This window comes from Bufo bufo, chromosome 9 (genome assembly GCF_905171765.1).
Source record: "Bufo bufo chromosome 9, aBufBuf1.1, whole genome shotgun sequence".
NCBI classification, from domain to species: domain Eukaryota; kingdom Metazoa; phylum Chordata; class Amphibia; order Anura; family Bufonidae; genus Bufo; species Bufo bufo.
Genome location: NC_053397.1, coordinates 146,705,034 through 146,723,362, shown reverse-complemented (window position 1 = coordinate 146,723,362; position 18,329 = coordinate 146,705,034). Strand labels below are relative to the sequence as shown.

General features: G+C 47.2%; 1 protein-coding gene across 2 annotated transcripts in view; it reads left to right on the top strand.

Moving 5' to 3' along the window:
* The window catches only part of TTC26 (tetratricopeptide repeat domain 26), a 131,149-nt gene that overhangs the window by 64,425 nt on the left and 48,395 nt on the right, over positions 1-18,329 (top strand). For both annotated transcript variants that reach the window (XM_040407768.1, XM_040407769.1), the window contains 2 exons: positions 4,240-4,314; positions 4,420-4,522. In XM_040407768.1, the coding sequence (XP_040263702.1) occupies positions 4,240-4,314; positions 4,420-4,522 (178 nt within the window). The remainder of the gene's footprint in view (positions 1-4,239; positions 4,315-4,419; positions 4,523-18,329) is intronic.

The window sequence follows — 18,329 nt, the reverse complement described above, 5'->3', positions numbered from 1 at the left end:
TCAGACCATATGGTAAACCCAGATTGGGTATTCCCACATTCCTGGCATCATAAAATAACAGTTCTTATAAATTAATATCCTCATGAATCAAATCTTGTTTATTTTATATTTTATCTGATAATTCAGCATATCTGCATCCTGCCTAGCAAGTCTTGAGTAATGGTAAATATCAAATGGAGTACAGGGCAGTTCACATGGTGAAATGGTGTCTAGGATGATGGAGTTGATACTGAGATATATAGGGGGTGACATCGAGATTATAATGAACTATATTTAACAAAATATACGAGAAGATCCCGAATTATCAGATTGAGTAGGCCTATTTTATAGTTTAGGGCATAGCAGGATATATTATGAGTGGAAACAGTATGTATGTGAAATTAGAGATGTAAATGATGTAGACATGCCGGATTATCAGATGGAATCTGAAACAAATGAGATTCTATTGATAGTTAGAAACAAATATTAGATATAGGTATATAGGGTACGGTCTTACTCATGAGACTTGCAAGCTAGGACACAGATATGTCAGATTTCCAGATAAAATGTTAAATAAATGAGGTTATAGCAGAATACAGCAGTAGTGAAGTGGTGCCTGGTAACCGTCAGAGCGCCGAGTACGGCCACTGAAAGAGCTAGTGCGGGTTACTACGGGGACAATCTACTGTGTGGGAGATCCGTTGTTGTATATGAGAAGTGAAGCCACAGTATAATGTACAGCATTATAATACACTAGCTGAAGGACCTGGCTTTGCTCGGGTATATTTAATCTATTTCATTTAATGTTTGTGTGTGTCGTTAAAAGATATCAACACTATCTAGTGACATCTATTTCTATATAGTGACATCTACAGCACCCTGCCCCCAAAATAGTGACCTCCACAGCCCCCCACTCCTTAACACTGACCTTTACAGCAGCCTTCCCCTTTAACAGTGACTTTCACAGCATACCACCCCCTTGACAGTGACCTCCACAGGGGTCGCCCCCTTAGGGCTCTTTCACACTTGCGTTGTTCTTTTCCAGCATAGAGTTCCGTCGTCGGGGCTCTATGCCGGAAGAATCCTGATCAGGATTATCTTAATGCATTCTGAATGGAGAGAAATCCGTTCAGGATGCATCAGGATGTCTTCAAAATACTGCAGCATGCTGCGCTTTTTGCTCCGGCCAAAAATCCGGAACACTTGCCGCAAGGCCGGATCCGGAATTAATGCCCATTGAAAGGCATTGATCCGGATCCGGCCTTAAGCTAAACGTCGTTTCGGCGCATTGCCGGAGCCGACATTTAGCTTTTTCTGAATGGTTACCATGGCTGCCGGGACGCTAAAGTCCTGGCAGCCATGGTAAAGTGTAGCGGGGAGCAGTACACTTACTGTCTGTGCGGCTCCCGGGGCGCTCCAGAGTGACGTCAGGGCGCCCCAAGCGCATGGATCACGTGATCGCATGGACACGTCATCCATGCGCATGGGGCGCTCTGACGTCATTCTGGAGCGCCCCGGGAGCCGCACGGACTGTAAGTATACCGCTCCCCCGCTCCTACTACGGCAACCAGGACTTTAATAGCGTCCTGGGTGCCATAGTAACACTGAAAGCATTTGGAAGACGGTTCTGTCTTCAAATGCTTTCAGTACACTTGCGTTTTTCCGGATCCGGAGTGTAATTCCGGCAAGTGGAGTACACGCCGGATCCGGACAACGCAAGTGTGAAAGAGGCCTTAACAGTGGCCTTTACTGGATCCGGGGCGTGTCATTTTGAACAGCTCACTCTCGGACAGCAGCACTGTGCTGTTTGAGTGTAAGCTGCAGGGAGAAAGTCACCCTCCCTCCCACCTCTGCAGCTGACAGAAGTTGAGTTTTACCTTCATGTTTTCAATCCCTGTAGGCTGAGGAGTGGGAGGGGTCGTGGTCTAACCAGATCAGGGCGTGGCTTAGCATGACCTAGAAGTTGATTTTTAACGTAATTTTTTTCAATCTCAGTCGGCTGAGGAGTGGGAGGGGGCATGGCCTAACTGGATCGGGGGCATGTCCTTTTGAACAGCTCACTCTAAAAATGTAAGCTGCAGGGAGAAAGTCACCCACCCTCTCACCCATGAAGCTGACAGAAGTTTATTTTTACCTTCATTTTTTCAATCCCCATCGGCTCAGGAGTGGGAGGGGGCATTGCTTAGCAGGACCTGGGGGCGCGGTTTAAAGTCTTTTGAGGGTGGACACATTGTGGCAGGGGGCGTGTCTGGGCTCCTTCCTGCAAGAGTGACGCCCCTCTGGGCACCTTACTGGCTCGTTAGCATACCAAATAAACTGGATTTTCAGAGGATAAAAACATCTATTGCTGGAACAAAGGCACATCTTGAAATAAGGTACTAAGTGCTATTAGGCCTTGGCTTTACTGCAATAGCGATTATCCTGGTGACAGATTTCCTTAAAGCTCTCCTACAGCAGTGAAGATAAATGGCTGGGTGGTTATGGAAACCTTGAGTAAAACAGTGTATGTGGAGAATGGAGGACCTGCAAGTTTATATTGGCTGATAAGGGTCATGTGACCAAGCTTCTATTGGCTAATGCATTTTTTGGGAATATCTCAGGAACGGTACGTCCTAGAGAGCTGAGACCTGGTCTAAATCCTCCCGGACACTTGATGTACCTGTGTGCCAAATTTCATGATTGTGAATGCGACGGTGCGGATTCTTTTAGCGGACACACACTCAGCTTTATATATTAGATGTGACTGGTGGATACAGCAGTAACTGGAAGAATTACTCAGCTTAAGGCCTCATGCACATGACCGTTGTTTTGGTCCACATCCGAGCCGCAGTATTTTGGATACGGACCCATTGGATACGGACCCATTCACTTCAATGCGGCCGCAAAAGATGCAGATAGCACTCCGTGTGCTGTCCGCATCCGTTGCTCCGTTCCATGGCCCGCCAAAAAATATCCTGTCCTATTCTTATCCATTTTGCAGTTATATTAATGGCTGTCGGTGCCGTTCCGCAAATTGCGGAACGCACACGGACGCCATCCGTGTTTTGCGGATCCACAATTTGTAGACCGGAAAACACACAACGGTCATGTGCAAGTAGCCTAATCCTGAGGCTCAAGATGTGCAGGCAGAAAACAGCTAAAACTGAAAGCACTGGCATTTGCTGTCTGACTACTGTAGGTAATATGAAGTTAGATTTATTATTTTACAAACCCTCTCCTCAGCAATCCTGCTGATGTCATGTCCATCAGTCAGAATACCAGGTTACCAGTTGGATTTATGGATGGGCACATCACTTCCCCAGCCCAGGGTGGAGAAGGTGCTGGTAATGGGACCAGAACTATCCTTCACCCTGGCGCATGGGGAAACTCCTGAATCCCCCTCATCTGTGCATGCATCAGGGAGACAAATAGTTCTGTCCTCCTCCTCAGCACCTCACCCTTCCTGGGCTACAGAAACCGGTCATTCAGACTGAAGGACATGACAAGGACGTGTGGATGTAGGATTTCCAAAGAGAGGAACGTTATGTTATGCAATCCATCCATCTCCACCTCTCATTAAAATGCGGTAGCTTCACTAATTACCTGTATGTCCCCTTTAATAGGTAATAGGAGTATAGTACCGCACTCTTCCTTCCAATCTGAGGAGGGGCGCAGAGAGACTCTGCTACACGATGGGTGGGACGGCTGCTGAGGTGGCTGTTCAACACATAAAAAGTACCATGCACAGGTCTTATTAATTAGAATAGAGTATGTACACAATGGTTACATTGACTGTTGCTCGCGACCATCACTCAGTTCTCAATGTGGTTCTCTGGGTATAAAAGTGTGTAATCAGTCTGATCGCTGGGACTGAATATTGCTAACTAATAGTACCAGGCAACTTTACATGGCCTATAATCCAGTTAGGCAATCAGTGTATTCCTTGAAAACTACGGTTAAAACATCCCTATCTTTTCAGATGTACATGAGGAATAACACTATTTGGCATTTTCTGCGTTTATCAGCCATTTCCACCTGTGCAGCCAGTTTTCCACTCCCCATAGACTTCTATAGGCAGCACCTGTAACCTGATTCCCACATTGATCTGATTATCCCTCTTTTCTCTGCCTCTCTGAAGACAACATTTACCAGTGAATTTAGAGTTGGTGATCAGCTCAGGAGGCAGTGGAGAGGTGAAGAAGTGGCTGATATTACTGCTACTACTATTGTATTGTTTTACCTGTAACTGGCATTTTTATGTTCCATTTGTTTCTGTTACAGGCAGAGTTAAAAAGTTTAATGGACAATACACTATCCTCCTTTGAATTTGCGAAGGAGCTAATTAAACACAACCTTGTAAGTTCTTTTAATTAAAATTGGTAATGGTGTGTGCCATGTGGTGTTTATTTTTCCTTTAAGTCATATAATAAAAAATATATATATCTGTATATATTTTGTCAGGTGGTGTTCCGTGCTGGGGAGGGTGCTTTGCAGGTACTTCCACCCTTGGTTGATGTTATTCCAGAGGCGCGACTGAACTTGGTTATCTATTATCTCAGACAAGGTACAGTTTGTGAATCTATCCTGGTTTATTATTCTGCTGTGTTTAAGAAATATAGTAGCAATGGGTATCCTGGGCAAAACACTTGCCCGAACCATGGGCAGAATTAAATACTAATAGGCTTCCTGGTTACACACAGTGACGGGTGCCCTCCGCTTCCCCATCGGGTCCCCGAGCTGCAGTGGCGGGGACCAGATGGCAGAGAAGGCAAGCCCGATTCCTTCCATAGGCATCGGGGCCTGCCTTCTATGGAAGCCTGTGAAATCCAGCCGTTAGGCTAGGTCTCACAGGCAGGCTGTCAGCATAAAAAGCTGACAGCCAATGCATTACAATGCAGGTTGCATTGTAATGCATTGCAGAGGGGATCAGACTCCAGAAGTTGAAGTCCCATAGTGGGACAAAAAAAAAAATTGGTAAAAAAAAGGGGTTTTATAGTAAAAAAAAAAGGTTCAAGTAAAACAATTAAATCCCAAAATAACACATAAAATTGAAAAAAAAAAGTGAAAAAAAAAGAAGAAAACCAGACATACTGGGTATTGCCGCGCCCGTAACGACCTACTCTATAAAAATATCACATGATCCTCACCTGAACACTGTAGAAAAAATTATATAAAAACTGTTCTAAAACAATCATTTTTTTTGTCACTTTACACCACAAAAAACACCAAGCGATCAAAAAGGCGTATCCCCCCCCCCCCCAAAATCGTACCCATATTGCCGGCGCCCGTTCTGTTCCGCAAATTGCGGAGGGCAACACGGACGGCTTCAGTTTTTTTTCAGATCCGCGGTTTGCGGACTGCAAAAAACGGCACGGCCGTGTGCATGAGGCCTAAAATACATTTTTTGTCACCTCACATCGCAAAAAGTGTAAGACCAAGCAATCAAAAAGTCATATGCACCCTAAAATAGTACCAATTAAACCGTCATCTCATACCGAAAAAAATGAGTCCCTACATAAGACAGTCGCCCAAAGAATAAAAAATAAACTATGGCTTTCAGAATATGGAGACACTAAAAAATATTTTTTTTGTAAAACTGAAACAACCAAAAAAGTAGTCATATTTGGTATTGTTGCATCCGTAACAAGCCTTCTAATGTCCCAAAAAAAGAAAGTGTAATTTACAAAATGATCCAAACATGAAGTAGACTTATGGGAAAAGTAAAGTAATAACTATTGTAGGAGGTATCACTATCTGTTTTAAAAGCAGAGAAATAGAAAATTTGAAGATTGCGAATTTGTCCAAATTCTTGGTAAATTTGGTATTTTTTTTATAAATAAAAATGAAATATTTTGACTCATTTACCACTGTCATGAAGTAGAATATGTGACGAGAAAACAATCTCAGAATGGCTTGGATAAGGGTACTTTCACACTAGCGTTTTTCTTTTCGGGTATTGAGTTCTGTCCTAGGGGCTCAATACTGGGAAAAAACTGATTAGTTTTATCCTAATGCATTCTGAATGGAGATCATTTCGTTCAGTATGCATCAGTTCAGTCCCTCTTACGTTTTTTGTCTGGAGAAAATACTGCAGCATGCTACATTTTTCTCCCCGGCCAAAAATCCTGAACACTTGCCGGAATGCCGGATCCGGCATTAATTTCCAATGAAATGTATTAATGCCGGATCCGGTACTAAATGTTCTGGAAATGCGCATGCACAGACCTTAAAAAATGAGAAAAAAATAAATACCAGATCCGTTTTTCCGGATGACAACCGGAAAGACGGATCAGGTATTGCAATGCATTTGTCAGACGGATCCAGATTTGCACAAAACGGCCTGGTCCTTAACCACATCCCATCTGGGCCATTTGCCCCCTTCCTGACCAGGCCTAATTTTGCAAATCTGACATATCTCACTTTATGGGGTAATAACTTTGGAACGCTTTTACTTATCCAAGTCATTCAGAGATTGTTTTCTCGTGACACATTGTACTTCATGATAGTCATAATTTTGAGTCAATATATTTCACCTTTATTTATGAAAAAATCCCAAATTTACCAAACATTTAAAAAAATTGTAAATTTTCTAAATTTACATTTCTCTTCTTTTAAAACAGAAAGTGATACCTCATAAAATATTAATTACTTAACATTCTCCATATGTCTACTTAATGTTGGCATCATTTTGGAAATGTCATTTTATTTTTTGGGGACGTTAGAAGGCTTAGAAGTTTAGAAGCAATTCTTAAAATCTTTTAAAAAATTGCCAAAACCCACTTTTTAAGGACCAGTTCAGGTCTGAAGTCACTTTGTGGGGCCTACATAGTGGATACCCCCATAAATGACCCCATTGTAGAAACTACACCCCTTAACCACCTCCGGACCGCCTAACGCAGGATCGCGTTCCGGAGGTGGCAGCCCTGCGCACAGTCACGCATATATACGTCATCTCGCGAAACGCACACAGGCGCGCTCACAGGAACGGAAGGTAAGAGAGTGGATCTCCAGCCTGCCAGCGGCGATCGTTCGCTGGCAGGCTGGAGATGTGTTTTTTTTAACCCCTAACAGGTATATTAGACGCTGTTTTGATAACAGCATCTAATATACCTGCTACCTGGTCCTCTGGTGGTCCCCTTTGTTTGGATCGACCACCAGAGGACACAGGTAGCTCAGTAAAGTCCCACCAAGCACCACTACACTACACTACACCCCCCCCCCCCGTCACTTATTAACCCCTTATTAGCCACTGATCACCCCATATAGACTCCCTGATCACCCCCCTGTCATTGATTACCCCCCTGTCATTGATCAACCCCCTGTAAAGCTCCATAAGACGTCCGCATGATTTTTACGGATCCAATGATAGATGGATCGGATCCGCAAAACGCATCCGGACGTCTGAATGAAGCCTTACAGGGGCATGATCAATGACTGTGGTTATCACCCCATATAGACTCCCTGATCACCCCCCTGTCATTGATTACCCCCCTGTAAAGCTCCATTCAGATGTCCGCATGATTTTTACGGATGCACTGATAGATGGATCGGATCCGCAAAACGCATCCGGACGTCTGAATGAAACCTTACAGGGGCATGATCAATGACTGTGGTTATCACCCCATATAGACTCCCTGATCACCCCCCTGTCATTGATTACACCCCTGTCATTGATTACCCCCCTGTAAAGCTCCATTCAGACGTCCGCATGATTTTTACGGATCCACTGATAGATGGATCGGATCCGCAAAACGCATCCGGACGTCTGAATGAAGCCTTACAGGGGCATGATCAATGACTGTGGTTATCACCCCATATAGACTCCCTGATCACCCCCCTGTCATTGATTACCCCCCTGTAAAGCTCCATTCAGATGTCCGCATGATTTTTACGGATGCACTGATAGATGGATCGGATCCGCAAAACGCATCCGGACGTCTGAATGAAGCCTTACAGGGGCATGATCAATGACTGTGGTTATCACCCCATATAGACTCCCTGATCACCCCCCTGTCATTGATTACACCCCTGTCATTGATCAACCCCCTGTAAAGCTCCATTCAGATGTCCGCATGATTTTTACGGATCCACTGATAGATGGATCGGATCCGCAAAACGCATCCGGACGTCTGAATGAAGCCTTACAGGGGCATGATCAATGACTGTGGTTATCACCCCATATAGACTCCCTGATCACCCCCCTGTCATTGATTACCCCCCTGTAAAGCTCCATTCAGATGTCCGCATGATTTTTACGGATGCACTGATAGATGGATCGGATCCGCAAAACGCATCCGGACGTCTGAATGAAACCTTACAGGGGCATGATCAATGACTGTGGTTATCACCCCATATAGACTCCCTGATCACCCCCCTGTCATTGATTACACCCCTGTCATTGATTACCCCCCTGTAAAGCTCCATTCAGACGTCCGCATGATTTTTACGGATCCACTGATAGATGGATCGGATCCGCAAAACGCATCCGGACGTCTGAATGAAGCCTTACAGGGGCATGATCAATGACTGTGGTTATCACCCCATATAGACTCCCTGATCACCCCCCTGTCATTGATTACCCCCCTGTAAAGCTCCATTCAGATGTCCGCATGATTTTTACGGATGCACTGATAGATGGATCGGATCCGCAAAACGCATCCGGACGTCTGAATGAAACCTTACAGGGGCATGATCAATGACTGTGGTTATCACCCCATATAGACTCCCTGATCACCCCCCTGTCATTGATTACACCCCTGTCATTGATTACCCCCCTGTAAAGCTCCATTCAGATGTCCGCATGATTTTTACGGATGCACTGATAGATGGATCGGATCCGCAAAACGCATATGGACGTCTGAATGAAGCCTTACAGGGGCGTGATCAATGACTGTGGTTATCACCCCATATAGACTCCCTGATCACCCCCCTGTCATTGATTACACCCCTGTCATTGATCAACCCCCTGTAAAGCTCCATTCAGATGTCCGCATGATTTTTACGGATCCACTGATAGATGGATCGGATCCGCAAAACGCATCCGGACGTCTGAATGAAGCCTTACAGGGGCATGATCAATGACTGTGGTTATCACCCCATATAGACTCCCTGATCACCCCCCTGTCATTGATTACCCCCCTGTAAAGCTCCATTCAGATGTCCGCATGATTTTTACGGATGCACTGATAGATGGATCGGATCCGCAAAACGCATCCGGACGTCTGAATGAAACCTTACAGGGGCATGATCAATGACTGTGGTTATCACCCCATATAGACTCCCTGATCACCCCCCTGTCATTGATTACACCCCTGTCATTGATTACCCCCCTGTAAAGCTCCATTCAGACGTCCGCATGATTTTTACGGATCCACTGATAGATGGATCGGATCCGCAAAACGCATCCGGACGTCTGAATGAAGCCTTACAGGGGCATGATCAATGACTGTGGTTATCACCCCATATAGACTCCCTGATCACCCCCCTGTCATTGATTACCCCCCTGTAAAGCTCCATTCAGATGTCCGCATGATTTTTACGGATGCACTGATAGATGGATCGGATCCGCAAAAGGCATCCGGACGTCTGAATGAAACCTTACAGGGGCATGATCAATGACTGTGGTTATCACCCCATATAGACTCCCTGATCACCCCCCTGTCATTGATTACACCCCTGTCATTGATCAACCCCCTGTAAAGCTCCATTCAGATGTCCGCATGATTTTTACGGATCCACTGATAGATGGATCGGATCTGCAAAACACATACAGGCGTCTCCCTGGAGCCTTCCAGGGGGAGTGATCAATGACTGTGGTGATCACCCCATATAGACTCCCTGATCACCCCCCCTGTCATTGATCACCCCCCCTGTCATTGATCACCCCCCCTGTCATTGATCACCCCCCCTGTCATTGATCACCCCCCTGTAAGGCTCCATTCAGACATTTTTTTGGCCCAAGTTAGCGGAATTATTTTTTTTTTTCTTACAAAGTCTCATATTCCACTAACTTGTGTCAAAAAATAAAATCTCACATGAACTCACCATACCCCTCACGGAATCCAAATGCGTAAATTTTTTTAGACATTTATATTCCAGACTTCTTCTCACGCTTTAGGGCCCCTAGAATGCCAGGGCAGTATAAATACCCCACATGTGACCCCATTTCGGAAAGAAGACACCCCCAGGTATTCCGTGAGGGGCATATTGAGTCCATGAAAGATTGAAATTTTTGTCCCAAGTTAGCGGAACGGGAGACTTTGTGAGAAAAAAATTAAAAATATCAATTTCCGCTAACTTGTGCCAAAAAAAAAAAATTTCTATGAACTTGCCATGCCCCTCATTGAATACCTTGGGGTGTCTTCTTTCCAAAATGGGGTCACATGTGGGGTATTTATACTGCCCTGGCATTCTAGGGGCCCCAAAGCGTGAGAAGAAGTCTGGTATCCAAATGTCTAAAAATGCCCTCCTAAAAGGACTTTGGGCACCTTTGCGCATCTAGGCTGCAAAAAAGTGTCACACATCTGGTATCGCCGTACTCAGGAGAAGTTGGGGAATGTGTTTTGGGGTGTCATTTTACATATACCCATGCTGGGTGAGAGAAATATCTTGGTCAAATGCCAACTTTGTATAAAAAAAATGGGAAAAGTTGTCTTTTGCCAAGATATTTCTCTCACCCAGCATGGGTATATGTAAAATGACACCCCAAAACACATTCCCCAACTTCTCCTGAATACGGCGATACCACATGTGTGACACTTTTTTGCAGCCTAGGTGGGCAAAGGGGCCCATATTCCAAAGAGCACCTTTAGGATTTCACAGGTCATTTACCTACTTACCACACATTAGGGCCCCTGGAAAATGCCAGGGCAGTATAACTACCCCACAAGTGACCCCATTTTGGAAAGAAGACACCCCAAGGTATTCCGTGAGGGGCATGGCGAGTTCCTAGAAATTTTTATTTTTTGTCACAAGTTAGTGGAAAATGCTGATTTTTTTTTTTTTTTTCATACAAAGTCTCATATTCCACTAACTTGTGACAAAAAATAAAAACTTCCATGAACTCACTATGCCCATCAGCGAATACCTTGGGGTCTCTTCTTTCCAAAATGGGGTCACTTGTGGGGTAGTTATACTGCCCTGGCATTCTAGGGGCCCAAATGTGTGGTAAGGAGTTTGAAATCAAATTCTGTAAAAAATGACCAGTGAAATCCGAAAGGTGCTCTTTGGAATATGGGCCCCTTTGCCCACCTAGGCTGCAAAAAAGTGTCACACATCTGGTATCTCCGTACTCAGGAGAAGTTGGGGAATGTGTTTTGGGGTGTCATTTTACATATACCCTGTCACGGAACCATGAACCAGACGTACAACAAGAGATAAGTGAAAATAGAAGGCTTTATTGAAAATAAAGCTGTAAAGCAAAAGTCCAAACTGATGGTGAAACCGAGCAGAGTCTTTGCGAAGCCAGAGGTCAGGAACCAGAAGGGTAGTCAGACGAAGCCAGGATCAGGAACCAGCAGGGTAGTCAGACGAAGCCAGGATCAGGAACCAGCAGGGTAGTCAGACGAAGCCAGGATCAGGAACCAGCAGGGTAGTCAGACGAAGCCAGGATCAGGAACCAGAAGCAGCAGCAGTCTTAGAAGCATGTGAACACAAGAGGACCAAGCAAGGAACTGAAGCCACAGACCTCCTATATATATGAGCTAGGCATCCAGCTCCTCCCAGGGGAAGGAGGAGCTGCAGGGTGGAAGGCTACAAGAAACCCAGAAACCAAGATGGCCGCCAGCACATGTCAAACGAAGGAGAGCAGCAAGCAGGTAAGACCATGACAGTACCTCCCCCTCAAGGGCCCCTCCTCCGCGGAGCACAAAACGGTTTCTGAGGGAAGCGTGCGTGGAAGGCTCGGAGCAAGGCAGGAGCATGGACATCTGCGGAGGGAACCCAGGAACGCTCCTCTGGACCATAACCACGCCAATGGACCAAAAACTGCAACCGACCGCGGACCAGGCGTGAGTCCAGGATATTGCTCACCTCATATTCCTCACGATTGCCCACTTGGACCGGACGAGGCCGAGGAACCGAGGAAGTGAAACGATTACACACCAGAGGCTTCAACAGGGAGACATGAAACACGTTGGAGATCCGCATGCCAGGAGGAAGCGCAAGGGCATAGGCTACCGGGTTTACCCTGCGAAGCACTCGGAAGGGACCAACAAAGCGAGGCGCCAGCTTGGGAGTGGGCACTCGAAGGTTGAGGTTGCGGGTGGACAACCATACACGGTCTCCGACCTGGTAGGAAGGAGCAGGCGCTCGTCTGCGATCAGCCTGGAGTCTCTGGCGCTGCGCAGAGACCTCAAGGGACTTCTGGATCTGTACCCAAGAAGCACGTAGGACGGAAAGGTGATCCTCCACAGCCGGAATATCCTGGGGAGAGAATACCTCCGGTAACACGGCAGGTTGGAACCCATAATTGGCCATGAAGGGAGACGTCCCAGAGGAAGAGTTCACCGCCGTGTTCCTGGCAAACTCAGCCCAAGGCAGGAGGTCAACCCAATTGTCTTGGTGATCGGAGACATAGCAACGAAGGAATTGCTCCAAGGCCTGATTGGATCGTTCTGCGGCCCCATTGGACTGAGGGTGGTAGGCCGAGGAGAAGGAGAGATGAATCCCCAACTGGGAGCAAAAGGCGCGCCAGAACCTGGACACAAACTGACTCCCCCGATCCGACACAATCTCCTTAGGCAAACCGTGCAACCGGAAGACCTCCCTGGCAAAAATCGTGGCCAACTCTTGTGCAGAGGGTAACTTCTTGAGAGGAACACAGTGGCACATTTTGGAAAACCGATCCACAATCATGAGAATGACCGTATGGCCTCGGGATGCAGGGAGGTCCACAATGAAATCCATCCCCAGGTGTGACCATGGGCGCTCCCCGGTGGCTATGGGTTGCAGAAGGCCCAACGGAAGGTGCCGAGGGGACTTACTCTGGGCACAAACGGAGCATGCCGCTACATATGCGGCGATGTCGGAACGTAGGGAAGGCCACCAGAACAGACGTGAAACAGCCCAGGACAGCTGATTCTTTCCAGGATGCCCCGCGGTCTTGGAGTTATGGTAGGTTCGCAACAACCGAGTGCGCAACTCCTCAGGCACAAAACATCTGCCGTTGGGTCTCCCAGAGGGAGCACCAGATTGAGCCGCCAAAATCTGCTCACCCAGGGGAGAGGTCAGGCTGGTGCGAATGGCGGCCAGGATCTGATTCGGAGGTATGACCGAAGTCGGAATCGACTCCTCCCTGGACAGCTCGGAGTACTGCCGTGATAAGGCATCCGCCCTGATGTTCTTGGAACCGGGTAGGTAGGAGACCACGTAATTAAAACGTGACAAGAACAGAGCCCATCTGGCCTGACGTGGTGTCAATCTCTTGGCCTCAGAAAGGTAGGTCAGATTCTTGTGGTCCGTCAGGATGAGAACCGGAACCACCGAACCCTCGAGCAAGTGCCTCCATTCTTTAAGGGCCTGCACGATGGCCAATAACTCCCTGTCACCAATCTGATAGTTGCACTCCGCGGAAGACAGTTTCCGGGAGTAAAACCCACAAGGAAGCAGAGGACCCTCTGGTGTTCTACGCTGAGACAGAAGGGCGCCTACTCCCGTCTCAGACGCGTCCACCTCGAGGACAAAGGGCAACCCAGGGTTGGGAAGCGACAGAATCGGAGCCGACACAAAGGCGGACTTTAGGGCCTCAAAAGCTCGGATGGCCTCGAGCGGCCAGACCTGGGAATTACTGCCCTTCCTGGTCAGATCCGTGAGAGGCTTGGCCAGCATGGAAAAGTCCCTGATGAACTTCCGATAATAATTGGCGAAGCCCAAAAAGCGCTGCAGGGAACGAAGACCACTGGGCTGGGGCCACTGTAAGACAGCCGAAACCTTCTCAGGATCCATGGAGAACCCCTCAGCGGAAATGATGTAACCTAAGAAGGTTACCTGGGATCGGTGAAATTCGCATTTCTCAAGCTTACCGAACAGCTTGTTCTCTCGTAACTGTTGCAACACTCGTCTGACATCCAGAATGTGGGCCTCCATGGATTCAGAATATACCAAGATGTCATCCAAATAGACTACCACACACTGCTGCAACAGGTCGCGGAAAACATCGTTGATGAATTCCTGAAAGACTGCGGGCGCATTGCACAACCCAAAGGGCATAACCAAGGATTCGTAATGACCGGTCCTGGTGTTAAACGCGGTCTTCCACTCATCGCCCGCCTTGATCCTTACCAGGTTATATGCCGCCCTCAGGTCGAGTTTGGTAAAGACCGTGGCCCCTTTAAGGCGATCGAACAGCTCGGAAATCAAGGGTATCGGGTAAGCGTTCTTGATCGTGATGCGATTGAGACCCCTGTAATCGATGCAAGGCCTCAACTCACCGCCCTTCTTTTCCACAAAGAAAAATCCAGCCCCTGCCGGGGACGAAGATTTGCGAATGTGTCCGCGTGAAAGCGCCTCCCTCACGTACTCCTCCATGGCCTCATTCTCCGCTACCGACAGTGGATAGACTTTGTCACGAGGAGGAACGGCACCAGATTGTAACTCTATGGCACAATCGTATGGGCGGTGCGGAGGTAGGGCAACCGCGCGCACCTTATCGAATACCTCCCGGTACTCCTCGTATTCAGGAGGCAACAGAGAGTCAGAGGAAGTACACAGCAACTTGACAGACCCATGGATGCAACTAGCCCCACACTGCGGTGACCACGAGAGGATCTCGACCGATCTCCAATCGAAAGTCGGATTATGCTTCTGGAGCCAGGGGTACCCCAAGACCACCGAGTAGTGTGGAGACGAAATAACCTGGAGGCAGACCGACTCTCTGTGAACGGCACCAATGGCTATCCCCACTGGAAGGGTCTCATGAGTCACGTGTGGCGGCAGAAGGGGTCTGCCGTCTATCGCCTCAAGAGCCAGTGGGGAACCTCGAGCCTGCAGAGGAATGGAATTGGCGGCAGCGAACACACTATCAATGAACAAACCACCAGCACCAGAGTCCACCAACGCCTGGGTCGTCACCGAGCCCCCGACCCAGGAGAGGACAACAGTGATCAGTGGTTTGTCAACACGGGAAACCGGGGACGAGGAGACTCCACCCAAGATCTGCCCCCGACAGGATCTCAGGGTACGAGCGTTTCCCGGACGGTTCGGACATGCCAACCGAAAATGCCCACCGAGACCACAGTACATGCATCGGCCCTCGCGTCTCCGGAGTGCCCTCTCCCCCTCGGACAGGCGAGCAAACCCCAGCTGCATGGGTTCACCCCCAGACAAGTCATCCCCAGGAGGCGTGGGAGGAGAGGGAGGCACGGGTGGGACAGCAAACGTAGGCACCAATCTGTTAGAAGACCTCCGCAGGTTCTCCTTAAAGGAAGGTCTCTCCCTGAGTCTGGTGTCAATCAAAATCAGGAAAGAAATAAGAGACTCGAGCTCAACTGGTAGGTCCTTAGCTGCAACCTCATCCTTCAAGGCATCCGAGAGACCATGAGAGAAAGCAGCGACCAGAGCCTCATTATTCCAGCCCACCTCTGCTGCCAGGGTACGAAACTCAATGGCGTATTCAGCTACGGATCGTGAACCCTGTCTGATGGACATAAGGAGCTTCGCAGCAGAGGCAGCACGAGCCGGCACATCGAATACCTTCCGAAGAGAAGCAACAAAACCGGAAAACTCGGCAACCACCGGATTGTTGTTCTCCCATAAAGGGCTGGCCCAGGCCAAGGCCTTGTCCGAGAGCAGCGAGATCAAGAAGCCCACCTTTGATCTCTCAGTAGGAAAGGCATGTGGCAGCAACTCGAAATAAATGCCCACCTGGTTAAGGAAACCTCGGCACTGAGTTGGCTCTCCCCCAAAGCGCTGTGGAAGAGGGGCAGAACCGGTCATACCCCGAAACACCGCAGGCGCAACAACAGGTGTCGGGGTAGACTCTGGCGCAACAACCGGAGCGTCAGTAGGAGCGAGCCCAGGAGCGACAACCGACCCATCGGCAACGGGAGCGAAATGAGCCGTGCGTTCAAGCAGGGTTTGCAACGCCACAGCGAACCGACCCAACAGGTGATCCTGCTGATCAAGTCTGGCAACCAGCGTGGGTAGCGAGGATGGCCCTGTACCGTCAGAATTCATGGCTTGGTCCTAATGTCACGGAACCATGAACCAGACGTACAACAAGAGATAAGTGAAAATAGAAGGCTTTATTGAAAATAAAGCTGTAAAGCAAAAGTCCAAACTGATGGTGAAACCGAGCAGAGTCTTTGCGAAGCCAGAGGTCAGGAACCAGAAGGGTAGTCAGACGAAGCCAGGATCAGGAACCAGCAGGGTAGTCAGACGAAGCCAGGATCAGGAACCAGCAGGGTAGTCAGACGAAGCCAGGATCAGGAACCAGCAGGGTAGTCAGACGAAGCCAGGATCAGGAACCAGAAGCAGCAGCAGTCTTAGAAGCATGTGAACACAAGAGGACCAAGCAAGGAACTGAAGCCACAGACCTCCTATATATATGAGCTAGGCATCCAGCTCCTCCCAGGGGAAGGAGGAGCTGCAGGGTGGAAGGCTACAAGAAACCCAGAAACCAAGATGGCCGCCAGCACATGTCAAACGAAGGAGAGCAGCAAGCAGGTAAGACCATGACATACCCATGCTGGGTGAGAGAAATATCTTGGCAAAAGACAACTTTTCCCATTTTTTTATACAAAGTTGGCATTTGACCAAGATATTTATCTCACCCAGCATGGGTATATGTAAAAAGACACCCCAAAACACATTCCTCAACTTCTCCTGAATACAGAGATACCAGATGTGTGACACTTTTTTGCAGCCTAGGTGGGCAAAGGGGCCCATATTCCAAAGAGCACCTTTCGGATTTCACAGGTCATTTTTTACAGAATTTGATTTCAAACTCCTTACCACACATTTGGGCCCCTAGAATGCCAGGGCAGTATAACTACCCCACAAGTGACCCCATTTTGGAAAGAAGAGACCCCAAGGTATTCGCTGATGGGCATAGTTAGTTCATGGAAGTTTTTATTTTTTGTCACAAGTTAGTGGAATATGAGACTTTGTATGAAAAAAAAAAAAAAATCATCATTTTCCACTAACTTGTGACAAAAAATTCTAGGAACTTGCCATGCCCCTCACGGAATACCTTGGGGTGTCTTCTTTCCAAAATGGGGTCACTTGTGGGGTAGTTATACTGCCCTGGCATTCTAGGGGCCCAAATGTGTGGTAAGGAGTTTGAAATCAAATTCTGTAAAAAATGACCTGTGAAATCTGAAAGGTGCTCTTTGGAATATGGGCCCCTTTGCCCACCTAGGCTGCAAAAAAGTGTCACACATCTGGTATCTCCGTACTCAGGAGAAGTTGGGGAATGTGTTTTGGGGTGTCATTTTACATATACCCATGCTGGGTGAGAGAAATATCTTGGCAAAAGACAACTTTTCCCATTTTTTTATACAAAGTTGGCATTTGACCAAGATATTTATCTCACCCAGCATCGGTATATGTAAAATGACACTCCAAAACACATTCCTCAACTTCTCCTGAGTACGGAGATACCAGATGTGTGACACTTTTTTGCAGCCTAGGTGGGCAAAGGGGCCCATATTCCAAAGAGCACCTTTCGGATTTCACTCGTCATTTTTTACAGAATTTGATTTCAAACTCCTTACCCCACATTTGGGCCCCTAGAATGCCAGGGCAGTATAACTACCCCACAAGTGACCCCATTTTGGAAAGAAGAGACCCCAAGGTATTTCGTGATGGGCATAGTGAGTTCATAGAAGTTTTTATTTTTTGTCACAAGTTAGTGGAATATGAGACTTTGTAAGAAAAAAAAATCATCATTTTCCGCTAACTTGTGACAAAAAATAAAAAGTTCTATGAACTCACTATGCCCATCAGCGAATACCTTAGGGTGTGTACTTTCCGAAATGGGGTCATTTGTGGGGTGTTTGTACTGTCTGGCCATTGTAGAACCTCAGGAAACATGACAGGTGCTCAGAAAGTCAGAGCTGCTTCAAAAAGCGGAAATTCACATTTTTGTACCATAGTTTGTAAACGCTATAACTTTTACCCAAAGCATTTTTTTTTTACCCAAACATTTTTTTTTTATCAAAGACATGTAGAACAATAAATTTAGAGCAAAATTTATATATGGATGTAGTTTTTTTTGCAAAATTTTACAACTGAAAGTGAAAAATGTCCTTTTTTTGCAAAAAAATCGTTAAATTTCGATTAATAACAAAAAAAGTAAAAATGTCAGCAGCAATGAAATACCACCAAATGAAAGCTCTATTAGTGAGAAGAAAAGGAGGTAAAATTCATTTGGG